Source organism: Eriocheir sinensis, chromosome 5, assembly GCF_024679095.1.
Source record: "Eriocheir sinensis breed Jianghai 21 chromosome 5, ASM2467909v1, whole genome shotgun sequence".
In the NCBI taxonomy this organism is placed as follows: Eukaryota; Metazoa; Arthropoda; class Malacostraca; order Decapoda; family Varunidae; genus Eriocheir; species Eriocheir sinensis.
This window is the reverse complement of record NC_066513.1, coordinates 15,929,051-15,941,550: the sequence shown is the minus strand read 5'-3', so window position 1 is coordinate 15,941,550 and position 12,500 is coordinate 15,929,051. Positions and strand designations below refer to the sequence as shown.

At 42.5% G+C, this 12,500-nt stretch overlaps 1 protein-coding gene and 1 long non-coding RNA gene across 2 annotated transcripts in view; one reads left to right on the top strand and one right to left on the bottom strand.

Moving 5' to 3' along the window:
- LOC126984650 (uncharacterized) overlaps positions 1-12,494 on the bottom strand; it is a 29,477-nt gene extending 16,983 nt beyond the window's left edge. The window contains exon 1 of the mRNA XM_050838515.1: positions 12,190-12,494. Coding sequence (XP_050694472.1) covers positions 12,190-12,489 — 300 coding nt within the window. The 5' untranslated portion in view covers positions 12,490-12,494. The remainder of the gene's footprint in view (positions 1-12,189) is intronic.
- On the top strand, positions 8,330-8,943 carry LOC126984657 (uncharacterized). The gene is made up of 2 exons (XR_007737281.1): positions 8,330-8,529; positions 8,574-8,943. It is a non-coding gene; the product is annotated as an uncharacterized LOC126984657 (long non-coding RNA).
- Positions 12,495-12,500: the final 6 nt, after the last annotated feature.

The following is a 12,500-nucleotide window of genomic DNA, read 5'->3' as shown; positions in this document are numbered from 1 at the left end:
GGCATTAGGGTGGAGGAGGTGATTGAGGGTGAAGGCTTGGCAGAGGTACTGAAAGTGAAAATTGTGGGTGCTGAAGGAAAAAGGAGGCAGTATGTAGTAGGGTATGTGCCACCAAGAACCAATGCATGGAAGGTCCGAGAATATGAACAAATGATACAAGACACGGTGAGTTGCCTGGATGGAATGTTGAGAGAGTGTGAGAGAATTATTATAATGGGTGATTTTAATTGCAAGGAGGTAGAATGGGAGGATTGCCAGACGCAGGGAACAGAAGAGTCGTGGGGAGGAAGACCCCTGCAACTGGCAATGGAACATGTACTGACTCAATGGATTAAGGAACATATTAGATTCGGGAAAGAAGGCGAGGCATCAAGACTAGACTTGGTATTTAGCAAGGAGCCGGAAGCAACAGAAAATCTTAAAGTAGATTGTCCAATAGCAAAGAGCGACCATGCGGTTGTGGAATTTGAAGTAAAAGAAAAGAGAACGTTTGACCGAAAATGAGGATCACAAAACTGGGAGAAGTAACTACTGTAAGGCAAACTTGTTAGCATGAGAACTTTTTTTGAAAATGCAAATTGGAGTGGGCTGTACAAAGCCAAGAGTACACAGGATAAGTGGGAAGAGTTTTTAAGCTATACAAGGAAGCCGAAAATAGATATGTCCCTAAGGTAACCAAAAAGGATGTTGGTAAAAAGGAGTGGTTTAACAAAAGATGCAAGGCAGCTAGAAAGAGAAAGGAGGAAGCTTGGAAGGAATGGAAGAGACGAAGAAGAATCAACTCGTGGAACGATTTCAAACAAGCAAGGAATGAATATACAAAGATTAGAAGAAAGAAAAACGGAAATATAAAAAAGATATAATCGACAAGTGCAAAGACCAACCCAAACTATTCTATAGACATGTGAACGGCAATTTAAAGAATAGAGAAACAATCGATAAACTGGAAATGGATGGAACTACATATGAGGACCCAGCAGAGATGGCAGAAGTGATGAACAACAGCTTCCATAGAGTTTTCACAAAAGAAGACGAATTTGTACAGCCACCGGGCCAGGAAAGAGGAAGGGTTATGCAGGAGATACAGTTAACGGTGCAGGAGGTCAAGGAAAGCTTGAACAAGCTGGATGTAAGAAAGGTGACGGGGCCGGATGGAGTATCAGGGTGGATCTTGAAAGAATGTAGTGAGCAACTTGTAGAGAAACTGCACTCCATAATGAGCGCCTCCCTGAGTGAAGGAAGGGTGCCACAAGACTGGAAGAGAGCAAACATAGTACCAATTTTTAAGGGAGGCAAGAGAGAGGACCCATTAAATTACAGACCGGTATCACTCACTAGTGTGGTTGCGAAGATATGAGAGAGGCTGGTTAAAAACAGGTGGTCGGATTTCTTAGAAAGTGAGAAAATTATCTCGGATTGCCAGTTTGGATTCAGGAGAGGGAGATCTTGTGTCACCAACTTGTTGTGTTATTACTCAAGGGTGACAGATTTAATACAAGAGAGAGAAGGCTGGGGGGATGGAGTGTACCTGGATTTGAAAAAAAGGCATTCGACAAAGTACCGCACAGAAGACTAATTTGGAAAATTAAAAATAGGGGTGGAGTGGGTGATGGACTGATTAAATGGCTGGAGGACTTCCTAACTAACAGGGAAATGAGAACGATAATCAGGAACAGGGTTTCCAACTGGTGCCCTGTGATGAGTGGGGTCCCACAAGGTTCGGTGTTGGCGCCAATAATGTTTGCTGTTTATATAAATGATATGGTGGACGGAGTGTCCAGCTATGTGAGTTTGTTTGCAGATGATGCAAAGCTATTGAGACAAATGAATGATGTGAAGGACTGCGAAATGTTTCATGTGTTTGGTGTCTGATGTTTGGCAAGGAAATGTTTCCGGCTTTGCTGGTATTATTTTTTCTATAGAAAATTCAGCGCGCTATCGCTCGCTAGCCTGAAGAGGGAATGTTGGAATTAATTTATATTATTACATGAATGAATTATATTATTATATACCATCATCATATGATAACTAATTAGTTTTTCCACTTTTTTCCGGCAGGTCAAGAACTTCGGACCTGGTTCTATTCAATGAGGACCAGGTGCGGCAAGCTGACCAGGGGGAAGAGTGGGCAGGGGCACCAAATGTAAAGGAATATACGGATCGTGACAAGTGGATATTGAACCTCCTGCGCTTCCTGGATACGCACATCGTGCGGCAAAAGACCCGGGCCCTGGGCTGCCAGGTAAGCCTAATAAACACACACACACACACACACACCTGGGTTACCTCGCCCTAAATGTCATGGCAGTTTGCGATGCAAAAATGCGTTTCACTAATGTCATTAGTAGTTGGCCAGGAAGTGTCCATGACAGCCGCATTTTTTATAATTCTAGGCTTTGTCAGAAATTAGAAGATGAAGGTTACTCAGGTTATCTTTTGGGAGATTCAGGGTACGCATGCAAGTCTTACTTGTTGACTCCGGCACTGGATCCCCAAACTGAACAAGAAAACATATATAATGCATCACATGTACGCACACGCACCACAACTGAAAGATGCTTAGGGGTGTGGAAACGACGATTTGCAGTACTAAGGCACTTGAGTACAACGTTAGAGACAAGTAAAAAAAATAATTATTGCTGCAGCGGTGCTGCATAATATTGCTGTGAACAGCGGAATGCCTGCTCTGGAAAATGTGCCAGAACCTGTAGAAGTAGTACAGGACTATGTTCTTCCAGAAGAAGCAACCGGCCGGGTAATGCGTAGGAGGATTATTGAGCAGTGGTTCTAACTTGTATATAATACTGAGGTGTGTGTGTGTGTGTGTGTAGTGCAGCTGACTTGCCTGATAGGTGAGCCTTCCATAACTCACTCTGCGAGGGGGGCACCTTGGCCAACTGGTCAAGCAGTGGCTCTCCCGTCTCGCTGGTCCCTCGCCTCCAATTTGATTTATCTTATATATTTACCGTCCTCATTTCTCTTCCTGTTAAGTAATCCTTCACACAAAACCAAAGTTAGTCAAATCCTTCGTCAAAAAGATCGTGACTAATGTGTTAGTCATTTCATTCGACCCCTACATCCTTGTATCTACAGGTTAAAACGTTTATAACATCTTGCCTTACAAAGAACATAACTCCTCGTTGAATGTTTGTAACATATTATGAAATAAGTTGACTGAGGATGTGATAATATAGCGCATTAGGTTCGGAATGAGGCAATTTGAATCGACCGCCTCCAGCGGCGGCGTCGCCGCTAGGGTACGCCACCGTCGCAGCAGCAGCGAGTTTAAAACAAAACATGGCCGGAGGTAAACATAACGCCGCTTCCCCTGCCACTCTACACGGCCAAACCTCTCATCTCCCGTACCTGCCACGCCTCATGGGACGACACCACCTTCATAGGCCAGTACCGCACCAACTCCTTCCCACAGCCGTGGGTGAGGAAAGCGTTCCGCGTCCTAGACGTGGCCCTGATGCTCCTTCGCCTGGGCCCTGGGCCACACACACCTGGGCGCTCACCTCCGCCGCCTGTCCCCTGACCTTCACTGCCCCTGCTGGTGCAGGACCGTCGAGGACACCATTGAACACCTTCTGCTGCACTGCCCACGCCACCACTCCCAGCGAGTGCTGCTCCGACACCGACTCTGCGCCCTGGACGTGCCCACCTTTGACCTGCCCACGGTGCTGGCGGCGGCAGGCGTCCACTCCTCACGCCAGGAAGCTGTCATCCGCCTCACCTGCGCCTTCCTCAGGAAGACGGGGCAGCTGACGTGCAAGTGAAGCCCTCACAGGACGACACCAAGGCTCATGTGAACAGTGAGCGACTAGATCGCTGGCCCAACACAACAACGAGACGTGGGTTCACTGCTGGTAATTTTTGTTGTTCCTCTAGTGATTTCTATTAGATAGTTATGGGTGAAGTTTGTGGGCATAAACAGTACATGCAGTAGCAGATTGAGTGAGTTTTAGGTGTGGTGTCTTTGCCTCTTTACCACCCTTGCTAAAACTGGACAATTTTTTTTTACATTTTCAGTGTATGGACAGTGATTTAGTGATCAAACACAATATCAGTACCGATTAAACCCATCTGCCACGCTTCATGGGACGACACCACCTTCATGGGCCAGTACCGCACCAACTCCTCCCCACAGCCGTGGGTGAGGAAAACGTCCCGCGTCTATACGTGGCCCTGACGCTCCTCCGCCTGGGCCCTGGGCCACACGCCCGGCGCATCAACACTCCCCACCGCCTGGCCCCTGACCCTCGCTGCCCCTGCTGGTGCAAGACCGTCGAGGACACCATTGAGTACCTCCTGCTGCACTGCCCACGCCATTACTCCCAGCGAGTGCTGCTCCGACACCACCTCCGCGCCCTGGACGCTTACCCCACCCTGCTGAGTGCGGCAGGCGTCCACCCCTACGCCAGGAAAGCTGTCATCCGCCTCCCACCTGCGCCTTCCTCAAGAGGTGAGGGGCGACAAGCAGACGTGCATGTGAAGCCCTCACAGGACGACACACCAGGGCTCATGTGAGCGACTAGATCGTTGCCTTTGCCCAAAGCAGCAACATTGAGACGATGGGTTCACTCGCTGAAGTAAGTTTTGTTGTTCCTCTAGTGATTTCTGTTAGATAGTTGCGGAAGTGAAGTTTGTGGGCAGAAACAGTACATGCAGTTGTAGGACAGTTTCATGCGGGAGCATAGCAGATTGAGTGAGTTTTAGGTGTGGTAAAACTGGACAACTTTTTTTTTAACATTGTCAGTGTATGGACTGATTTTCAGTGATCAAACACAATATCAGTACCAGGGGAAATCCCCATCGTATTGACCATAATTTACCCTATTTTGGGGTAAATTTGGGAGTCCCATATTTCAGTCAATTTCCTTTTTCCACCCCTTTCTGGCTTGTTTTTGAAATTGGGGGGCACTGGAGTAGTGAGTTCTTGTAAAGAATTAGCAAGTATTTTTTCAATCATCGTAAATTATCTGGTATTTCATTGGGACTTTCAAACAATTACACTTCAATATAATAAAGTGATAACTAATTTAGTAATAATGTAGCTGATCATTCCTCATTGTTTTATTTATTAATCAAACGAGAGAACATATAAATGCGGTCCGGCAGCGTTTCCTCATCCATAATCGTTGTTATATGTAAGCCCTGTGAAATCAAGCCAAAATTGGCATCTTAAAAAAAAAATCTATTTACATTACATTATTTGCTGAGTTCCTGCCATGCGTGTATCAGTGTCACCGGCAAAATTCATCAAAAAACATTAGGGCATCAGGCATCCTCGACAATCCCAATTCTCCAAGACTAGGGAAGGCCAGGTGTTTGTGTCTCCAGTGAGGTTGCTACCGGCTTCCGCTCCCAGCATATTATACTTCACCCTCAAATGATTGCAGGTTGTTGTGCGAGATGAACAGAGACCTTGGGTGGATGACTGCCGCTACCAGAAGCATGGACAGGTCAAAGGTGATGCCGCTACCAGGAGTGTGGGCAGGTCAAAGGTGATGGCTTTAAGGCCAGTTGTGGGTGGAGGAAAACACTGTTGGATGGAAGTTGATGTCACACACGGACAATAAACAAAGGAGGCTCGCTTTCTGCCCGAGAGATGCCTGGCCCCCAAATGTTCTGATAAATTTCGCCCGAAGAAACGAAAAAGATCTTCACCCAAAGCAGGTACTCAGCATATAATGTAATGTAAACAACATTTTTTAAAAGCTCATTTCTGCTTGGATTTCACAGGTCTTTCATGCAAGAACGATTTGGGATGCACTGGAAATGCTTAATTGCTTCATTCTGCATATTCACATCAAATGATAGCTATGTTATATAAAACCCTAGATTAGATAAAATTGAATATTTCTTTTACAGTAGGGGCTGCACTGTTGTAAACCAGAGTCATGACCTCCAACCAGCTCCCTTAGCTTTCAATCTCACTGCCCCCCAACCCCTCACTTACAGGTGTTATATGCACAGGCTTCAGCGAATTGACATTCTAAATACTGGGATTAAGGGTCAATCTTCATCATTTCATCATTACATGCTCCCATGGTAGGAAGCTCCCACCAGGGGATGCCCACGGGCAGAAGAGAGTTTCCATCTTTCTCTATCCAGACACTCCCTCCTTTGCCTGCTCAAAGAGGCTTTCTCCAAAGATCTTTCCCCCTCTCCCTAACGTACTCCTGCCATCCAATTTCTCCATTTCACTGGAGGGTCGTCCTCTCTAACATTCCTCCTCCATCCTCACTCATACACCATCCTGGTCATCTCTACTCCCTCCTCCATTACTGGCTCCATGTGGCCAAACCATTTTTGGAAGTCTGTCGCTTCTTCCTTCTTTCCACACCACTCCACACCTCTCTCTTCCTTCACCCCTGTGACACATTCCAAAACGTTCATACACACTTTCACATTACTTATTCCATCCATTCTACTCTTGCCACCACAAAGCCTCCTCAAATAACTCATTTCCACTGCTCTGCACTCTAGACCCTCTGACTTTCATTCCAGGCTTATGTTTCACTTGCATATGTGAAGGGAGTTGAATACTATTATTGTATTTCTCAAATCCCTCTTTACTCCATGTCTCACACTTCTGCCACATTCATGATACGTCCCAAAGATCTTATCACCCTTCTTCCTTGCAATGCCCTTTCTCTTGTCTCTCTCCTCCGTACCACCATGCTTGCAACATTAAACTGATCAAGATACTTAAACTCATTAACCAATTTCCATTTCTCTTCACCATTCAAAATTATTTTGCATTTTTTCACATTCAGTCTCTTACTCTATATGGGCATACAAAAATCTACAACCTCACTTCTCTCCGCTCACAAACCATCATACTTTACTTTTTGTTGACATTTACTTTCAAAACTTTCTCCTTTACATACCCTATCAAAAACACTGACCAAATTTTTGCAAGTCACTTTCTATTTTCTCAAGCAATGAGCACTGTGTCATCAGCAAATAAGATTGAATTCAGCACCCACTTCCTTCCCCTCAGCGTACATTTTACTTTGCCCTTTCATTTCTCTAATAACACCATCCATATAAATATTGAACAACCATGGTGACATGTCACACCCCTGCCTTAAGCCCAATTTTATATAAAAATGTTCACTTGTTTCTCCACTAATTTTGACACATGCAGATGCATTCTCATAAAAAAAGACTTTATTGCACTAAGCAGTTTTCCTCCCACACCATAAATCTTTAAAACATCCCACAATGCCATCCAATCGACTCGTCGTAAGCTTTTTCTAAATCCATGAAGGCAGCGTATAGTTTCTTTCCTTTTACTATTATTTTTTCTACTACCATCCTGAAGGCAAATATCTGATCCACACATCCTCTTCCTTTCCAGAAGCCTCCTTGTTCTTCACAGATTTTCTTTTCTATAAGCCTTTGCACCGTCTCTATACCTTTCCAGGTATACTCAGGAGACTTATACCTCTTTAGCTCCCACACTCCCCTCTCTTGCCCTTCCCCTTGTAAACTGGGACAATGATGGCTTTTGTCCAGTCTGCTGCCCCCCTCCCATGCCACTTCACATAACTTGACTATCCATTCAGTAACTACCTCTCCTCCACACTTCAACATTTCTGCTGTGATTCTATCAATTCCTGCTACCTTTCCATTATTAATCTTTTTATTGCTTGATTTACTTCTTCATATGTTATACTTCTTTCTTTATATACTCCTCCTCTAATTCTACTCAAAACTGCTGCTGTTACAGCAGCTGGATATGCATCCTCAAAATTCATTAAGTTTTTTAAATATTCTCTCCATCTCTCCTTCACAGCTTCCCCGTCTTTCAACATCTTTCCATTCTCATCCATAACTTCATTTATTTTACTTGGGGAGATATTTTCTGCATGTCTTTCGTTTTTTACTTCTTTCCAATATGATTTTCTGTTCCCTTTATATTTTTCACTTAGTCTTTTTCTGAAGTCTTCTTCAACTCTCTCTTCACTTTCTTTTTATTGCTTGTTTTAATTTCATTTTGCATTCTTTGTATTTCTTTTTCCTTTCCTTTTTTTACTTGCTCTCAGCTACATTTCTTTCTTGAGTTTTCTTAAACAGTTCCTTTTCTCTTTACTATCTTCCTTATATCTTCTGGTTCTACCATGAATTTCCTTTTTCTTTTTCCATCCCTCACCACTTTCATCCCTAACACTTATTTTGTTGTAATCTAACACAGCTTCTTTTTAAATGTTCCAAAGCAATCCTTTTTCAATATCTACTATCTTTTTACACTTCCCCCATTTTTTTCTTCACATAAATTACTGCTGCATTTTACGTATTTATATACTTCTCTTTTTTTTTTCCTGTAACTTTTCTATCTTCAATATTTCATTTTTTACTTAACGTTTCTTTTCAATCACCCACTTTTCCTTTCCAATTTTTATCAAAACCTAATTCCGCCAAAATAGGTGATAGGTGATACGTTGGTGGAAAAAGTAGTTTCATGGTCTTTGAAGAGATTGATAAATATGACAGAAGCAGGGATTGCTTTATTCTCATGTCTTTCTCATACTTGCAGGCTGAATTTTGGTAGATGAAACAAGGTAATTGATTTTTCAAGACAGGACATTATGAGGAAAACAGAACTGTTAGTGCAATATAAGAAATATGTAAGACTATGTCAAAGGGAACTAATAAGAAGCATTTTTTTTCACATTTGCAGAAAGGGATCTGATCACCTGCAAAGCAATGTAACACCACTTGAGGGTTCAGTTTCACATATATTGCTCATGCACTAACCCTAATGCAAGTAAGATTACAGAGTTACATTTGCCCATGAGAATGAATCAATTTTCCATTTTTTACTTGATTATGTACCGTACTTTCTATTCTTCACACACACACACACACACACACACACACACACACACACACACACACACACACACACACACACACACACACACACACACAGCAGTCAATTACCATAAAAAAAAATATTAGTTGTATCTAAGTATTTTATGTATATACATATTCTCTTTTATTTATGTTGTAAATTTCAACTCTGTATATTTGATGGAAGATTAGCATTGTGGGGTTGAAACTAATTACATGTGTAAAGTTAACTTTTCTTTTCTAGAAAGGAAAGGAAGTATCTGTATTTGTTTTTCTAGTATTCATAAGCTCTTACTTAATTGTTATTGTATGAATTTGATATGGATATGGATGCAGAGCTACTACTTGAAATTTCTCTCTCTCTCTCTCTCTCTCTCTCTCTCTCTCTCTCTCTCAGAAATGTATGAAGTGCCATTCACGTAGCATATTATAATACATATTTTTTACTTTTTATTTAATTTTTTAAGTTTTTTTTTTTATCATGTACTTCTTTATTTGTTTATTCCTCCATGGTATTACAACTAATACATGAGGTTTCACTATTAATGTTCTAGGCATATTTTGTAGATCTGTTAAGTTAATATATGCTATAGAAATGCACATTTTCTTCCATTGTGTTGCTTTAAAGCAGAGGTTCCCAAAGTGTGGTGCGCGCACCCCTGGGGGTGCATGAGCTGATCCCAAGGGTGCGTAAGGAAAAAAAATAATGTAATTGCGGATTTTAAGTCATTGAAATTTCAAACTTATCATTAACTGCCATCGCTATAAAACTAACATATGCTATACGCATCAGCGGAGGTGCCTGCTCTTTGTTTGAAACTTACCCAGAATCTGAGTACATTCATCCACCCCCCAGGTACATTTTCGTTCAATTTTGATAGTCATCGCTCAGAGTCACATACTTTGCGAGCACAAAATTCATATAAAAATGGACAAAATTTAAGGAAATCGATGGGACCTTAGTACTGCTCGAATCTTAGCGGGGGTGCGTGGACTCGGTCACAGCCTTGAAGGTGGTGCGTGACCTGATAAGTTTGAGAACCGCTGCTTTAAAGGATCAATGGTGAAATATGAATATGATATCATTTCCAAATGAGGGTAAATGGCTATTTCTGCACTGATTATTGTTTGCAATTGCTTTAAGTACTGTGATATAATGAATGGCAGTGTATGGATTAAGTATTCTTTACAGTGTGTTTCATTGATTGCAGCATTTAATATATGTTCCTCACTTTGCTCTTAGAATTTTTCTGTTTTTTTGAGCATATGAATGGGAAGAAAGCTTTATTTACATATATTACAAAGGTGCATATTTTCTTCCTCACTTTTAGTGATTGATACTCAGAAGTGTATGTTTTAGTTAATGACTTCTAGAAACAGGTTATTTTTGTACTGTTTTTCTTTTTCTCAGGCTAGGATGAAGTGCTAGTAAACAGAGTTTTTTTACATCTCAGCTTTATCTAGCGTTACAGTTTTGATGGAGGGAGGTTTACAAGTATTATTTCAAGTACACACAAATTATTGAATTTACATTTTGAGCATATTTTGCTTAGAATTATTTTATACTAAAAAAAAAAAAAAAATTTCCTCCACCTTTGAAATTAAAGGGATAGTTTTTTGCTTGTTTGTTCCTTTTCACATTACATGTGATGTGACCAGATTTATATTGTTAAATGTTTAAATAAGAAACATTAACTTCATGATATAGGTAATGAAATGTCAGTGTTATATTTTTTTTCTTCTAATTTTGTAATGCAATGATATGAATATATTATTTAATTTTGTACATTAATATATTGAGTTTCTCACCCCTTTCTTTTCTTGACCTTAGACAACACTAATTAGTTGCTAGTATCAACTTAGAGTTGAGTGGGCACATGTGGCGCTGGCTGTATAGCCAATACGGTACATTAAATACGTATCGTAACGCGTAGCACTACTTTTTGTGGGCGCCACCGGCAGCAAAGGCAATTCCGTCTGCAGAGCTACTTTTTGTGGTCCTGGCTGAGTGTGTAGGCCCCCATTTATTTTCTGTATTTACAAGCGTTAGCGTTGCTGAGAAGCGCTGCTAATACGCCCTGTCTGAAAGGGACCTTAGGCTGAAAATTTACAGAAAATAAATTGTATTGCTATAACAAACAACAACTACACACACACAAAAAAAAAAAACGAATCGGAGCATGGTTAGGGAGGGTAAGGGATAACTAAAAAAATAAATAAATAAAGAGTTGGGGGATGGTGTAGTGGAGACAGAGATACGAGGTGTTAATCTTAGCCGCGTCCCTTTGGTTTGACAGGACTATCATTTCTACACGTTGTTTATTGTGCGAACTATCGCCGGCACTACACTATGTAGCGGTTGGTGAGCGCCGCACTGAAAGGGGGTAAGTTTGTTGTTATGCCGGTGCAGCGGGTGGGGGAAGGCGCATTGGTTGAAGAAGGTGGCGGTAGCAAGGTAAAGTAAGTAAAGGTGGGTGCATACACTATAACTGCGTGCGTGTGACTGCGGTGCTCATCTTCGATTCGTTGTCCCTCTGAGCCCGTGGTATGTAAGAACCAGTTACCCCAGGACACGGGTCAATGTGAAATCTTGGATTGACTCAGTTTATCTTCCCCGGGTTTTCCCCCAGGTACCCATTTATCGACCAGCCGGAAAGGGAGGATGAATAGCTTGGTGAGCTGTACGCCGACTCCCGGGTCGGGATTCGAACCCGGGCCCGAGAAGTAATATTCAGGCACGCTGACCACTAGACCACAGAGGCGTAGCGAGGGTAGTGCAAAGAGTCTTTGCCCAACTTTCTGAGGGTGTTCTGGTGCCTGTCGTAGAGTCTCTGCAGTCCTAGAATGGTCAGAGCATTGTCGTAGTTGTGGTAGTTGTGCCTAAAATGACCCCATATGCCCAATTCTGCACTCTCTCAAGCTGCTGTCATCAGTTGGTGAGGGTCAGAGAGGATAACCATGCTGGGGAGACATACATGAGCTTAGGCAGTATAAAATATGTGTATATACTGCACAACTCTGCAGCCACTCCCTCAGTGCCCTACATGTTCGCAACACATACAGTTTGTAATGTGCTGCTCTGACGGTGTGGGTGACGTGTTGCTTCCAGTGTGAGTTTGTGTCTCTCTTATAAGTATGAAATAAATGAGAAAATGTAAAAATATAGATAAGAAAATTAATATCATTTAATAAACGAAAATAAATAATACTGATAAAGAGGAGCAGACTATCCATGCATGCATATATGCCGCTGATTTAGCCAGACACAGGCACTACCCCTACACACTATTTTCCTCATCCACACAGCAGGCCAGGCACACCCACCTCTTGTAGCAGATACGGCAGCCCTGGCAACCCTCTCCTCTCACGCATGTGTGTCCGCCACAGACGATCGAGGTCAAAGGGAAGGTGGTGGGTGATGCCTAGCACGAATATCTTGAGTAGCACCAGCAGTGCGACCAGAGAGCCGGTATGATCCAAAGCAATGCCATTCCCGGGAAGCGAAACAAAGGTGTATGTGACGAGGGACGCCACCAAGGGCATCACCATCGCCACCAATACCGCAATGCAGGCCCCACGACGATCTGCCCGCGCCCCATACATGCCCCAGGCTGCTAAGCGCATCAGGTCGTCGA